We start from the raw sequence: 3693 nt of genomic DNA on the forward strand, positions 1-3693 counted from the left end.
CCTGTTGGCCACAGAGTTCTCTTCTACTTTCTCGTGGTTGCATTGAGGAAGAAGCTCATGCACTCTTCCCTCGCAGGTTTCTCCCTACAAAGGGAAGTGAGTTTTTTCATTCTTAAAATAACAAGAGTCTGGGACCAGCAGGTGGTGTGGTGGTTAAGGTGCTGGACACTCCCACATGGCTGACCATGGTTTGAGTCCTGGGCCTGGAGGCTTGCTTTCTCCCTTTCTCTTTCTCTCTCTCTCTGTGTCTTTCTCTGGTCAAATTAAAATAAATGAATGAATAAATAAAATAAAATAAATACTTTAAAAAGACTATCTACTTCTTTAAAAAAATGATAAAATAACAAGAGTCTGACCTCACTTTTTCTTTTTTTGGAGAGATTTTCGCTATAGGGCGCGTGCGCTCGCCAGACAGACAGAGAGAGACAGAGAGACAGAAAGCGAGAAATCACCCTCCAGGGGGGGATGGTCACACCCCAGTCCCTTCTCCTCCATTCTCCTCTCGGGATCTTGGGCACGCACGCAAACGCGCCCGGTGTGAGTCTAAGCCACCGGGTCCAGGACACGAACCGCGGTCGACTATGTGGGAGTCCAGCGACATAGCCATTACGCTAACTGCTGGTTCCAAGTCTGACCTCACTTTGAAAGTGGTTTTTTTTAGAGGTTTGTGTTTTAGGGCCCCTGTGCTCACCAGAGAGTGAGAGAGATAGAGATGGAGACGGGGGAGGGAAAATGCGAAATCACCACCGGGGAGGATGGCCACACCACAATCCCCTCTCCATTCTCATCCTGGGACCTTGGGCATGCACACGCACCCAGTGTGAGTTTTAAGCCACTGGGTCTGAGACTCGAACAGCTGTCGGCCATATGGGAGTCCAGCGACATATCCATAGGTCATGTGCTGGCCCAGGTGTGTGTTTCTTCCCTCCAGAGATTTAAGGCTACTGCGGCTTTTCTCTGGTGGGGCTTCCTTCTCTTTGGCTCCATTGTAGGCTGTAGGCAATGCAGAACCCTAGACAGGGCTGACCAGTTCTCCCAGTGGGAGGTGACAGGCTTAGGCTGGGGGCAGTGTTTCCTGCTTACTGTAAGCCATATTGCCTGATTCCATTTTGTTGTTGTGGTTGTTGTTTGTTTTGTTTTGTTTTTGGAGAGGTTTTTGCTATAGAGTGCATGTGCTCGCCAGACAGACAGAGAGAGACAGAGAAACAGAAAGCGAGAAATCACCCCCTAGGGGGGATGGCCACGCCGCAATCCCTTCTCCTCCATTCTCCTCTCGGGATCTTGGGCACGCACACACACGCATCCGGTGTGAGTTTAAGCCCCCGGGTCCGGGACGCGAACCACTGTCAGTCGACTACATGGGAGTCCAGCGACATAGCCATTACGCTAACTGCTGGTCCCAGAATTATTTATTTTGCTGGAAACAGTAGAGGGCATAATGGTTATGTTGCTGGACTCCCATGAGGTTAACTGTGGTTTGAGTCCCAGACCCTGCAGTTTAAAACTCATACCACGTGCATGTATGTGCATGCCCCAGATCCCAAGAGCAGAGTGGAAGGGAAAGGACTGCTGTGTGGCCACACCCTCTGGGGGGGTGATTTCTTCCTTTCTGTCTCTCTTTGTCTCTGGCCAACACATGCGCCCTGTAGCAAAAGATCCCTCTAAAAAGAATGATTTATTTGGGGGCCAGCAGGTGGCGTAGCAGTTATGTCGCTGGACTCCCCCATAGCCTACTACAGTACGAGTCCTGGACCTGGTGGCTTGAAACTCACACTGAGCACATGTGCCTGCATGCCTAAGATCCTGGGAGGAGAATTGAAAAGAAGAGATTGCAGTGCTCCCCCCGGGGGGAGGGGTGATTTCTCACTTTCCTTCTCACTGTCTCTGTCTCTCTTTCTGGTGAGCACATGTGCCCTAAGGCAAGAACCTCTAAAAAAAAAAAAAAAAGAGAAAGAGACTATAGTTACTAAATAGAAACTGTTGCCCTTAGCTACAGCTACTTTGAGACCCAGTGCAGCCAGCATTTGGCTGTGAAAACTTAGCCACTGTGACTCCATCTTGGGCAGTTACTCTGTCTGTGTGCTCAATAGCCCTGTCTCCTGCCATGTTAGCCAGGGGTCATAAATTCTTTTGAGGCATGTGAAGGCGGTATACGTTGCACATTAACCGGACCATAGAGGACAAGCACAGGCTTCCTAGAGAGAATCACATGGGATTTCTTTTGGGCACCCCTCCCCTATCTACCCTAAGTAGGGTCTAACTCCTATCTCAAAATCATCCTCCAATGGGACATGATTGTGTCACAATGCTTTCTCCTGCATTTCTCCATCCTATCAGTATTTTTTCTTTTCTTTTTTTTTTTTTGAGAGGTTTTTGCTATAGGGCGCATGCGCTCATCAGACAGACAAAGAGAGACAGAGAGATAGAAAGCGAGAAGTCACCCCCCAGGGGGGATGGCCATGCCGCAACTCAATCCCTTCTCCTCCATTCTCCTCTCGGGATCTTGGGCACACACGCACATGCGCCTGGCGTGAGTTTTAAGCCACCGGGTCCGGGACGCGAACCGCAGTCGACTACATGGAAGTCCAGCAACATAGCCATTACGCTAATTGCTGGTCCCGGAACTCAGCATGTTTTTAAGCCGCCAGGCCCAGGATTCAAACTGTGGTCTGTTATATGGGATCTGGCTACCTTAACCACTACGCTAAAGGGCTGGTTCAGATTTGATTAATAATAAAGGAAGTCTCGGGGCCAGCAGGTGGCGGGGTGGTTAAGGTGTTGGACGCCCACGTGGTAGACCACGATTTGAGTCCTGGACCTGGCAGCTTGCTTTCCCACTTTTCTCACTCGTTTGCTATGGCAAGTGCATATGCCCTATGGAAAATAAAGCAATAATAAGGAAAGAAAATTGAATAATAACTGTTTCTAGAAAGAGTGAAGGAAGTCTTGCTGCTCATGGCAAAGCTATATACCTTCTGTCTCCTTTCCTTCGATGAAGCAACTCAGGTTTAGATGACGGTCCTGATACTCTTGTAACGTGGACAGTCTCTTGTCAATTTTGCCACACAGTGTAGAAGCACGATGAGCCACTGCGGAAGAAAGGAAGAGTGAGTTCCTGTTCTCTTTTATTTTTGAGAGGTTTTCGCTATAGGGTGTGTGCGCTCACCAGACAGACAGAGAGAGACATAGAGACAGAAAGCGAGAAATCACCCCCCAGGGGAGATGGTCATGCCGCAGTCCCTTCTCCTGCATTCTCCTTTCGGGATCTTGGGCACGCACGCACACGCGCCCGGCGTGAGTTTTAAGCCACAGAGGCCAGGACTCGACCCGCGGTCTACTACGTGGGAGTCCAGCAACATAGCCATTATGCCAACTGCTGGTCCCATACTCTTCTCATTTTTATCTTTCTTTTTTTGGAGAAGTTTTTGGCTATAGGACGCGTGTGCTCACCAGAAAGACAGAGAGAGATGCTGGACTCCCACATAGTCGGTGGCTTAAACTCACATTGGGTGCATGTGCGTGCATGCCCAAGATCCCGAGGGGGCAATAGAAGAGAAGGAATTGTAGCATGGCCATCCCCCATGGAGGGTAATTTCTCGCTTTCTATCTCTCTGTTTCTCTTTGCCTTTCTGGTAAGCCCACATGCTCTATAGCAAAATAAATAAATAAATAAATAAATAAATAAATAAATAA

The 3693-nt window shown here is 48.9% G+C and overlaps 1 protein-coding gene across 2 annotated transcripts in view; it reads right to left on the reverse strand.

Moving 5' to 3' along the window:
* The window catches only part of CLEC4C (C-type lectin domain family 4 member C), a 29019-nt gene that overhangs the window by 13967 nt on the left and 11359 nt on the right, over positions 1 to 3693 (reverse strand). For both annotated transcript variants that reach the window (XM_006146621.3, XM_027771095.1), the window contains exon 4: positions 2973 to 3089. In XM_006146621.3, coding sequence (XP_006146683.2) covers positions 2973 to 3089 — 117 coding nt within the window. The remainder of the gene's footprint in view (positions 1 to 2972; positions 3090 to 3693) is intronic.

This window comes from Tupaia chinensis, unplaced genomic scaffold (assembly GCF_000334495.1).
Source record: "Tupaia chinensis unplaced genomic scaffold, TupChi_1.0 Scaffold000183_1, whole genome shotgun sequence".
In the NCBI taxonomy this organism is placed as follows: Eukaryota; Metazoa; Chordata; class Mammalia; order Scandentia; family Tupaiidae; genus Tupaia; species Tupaia belangeri.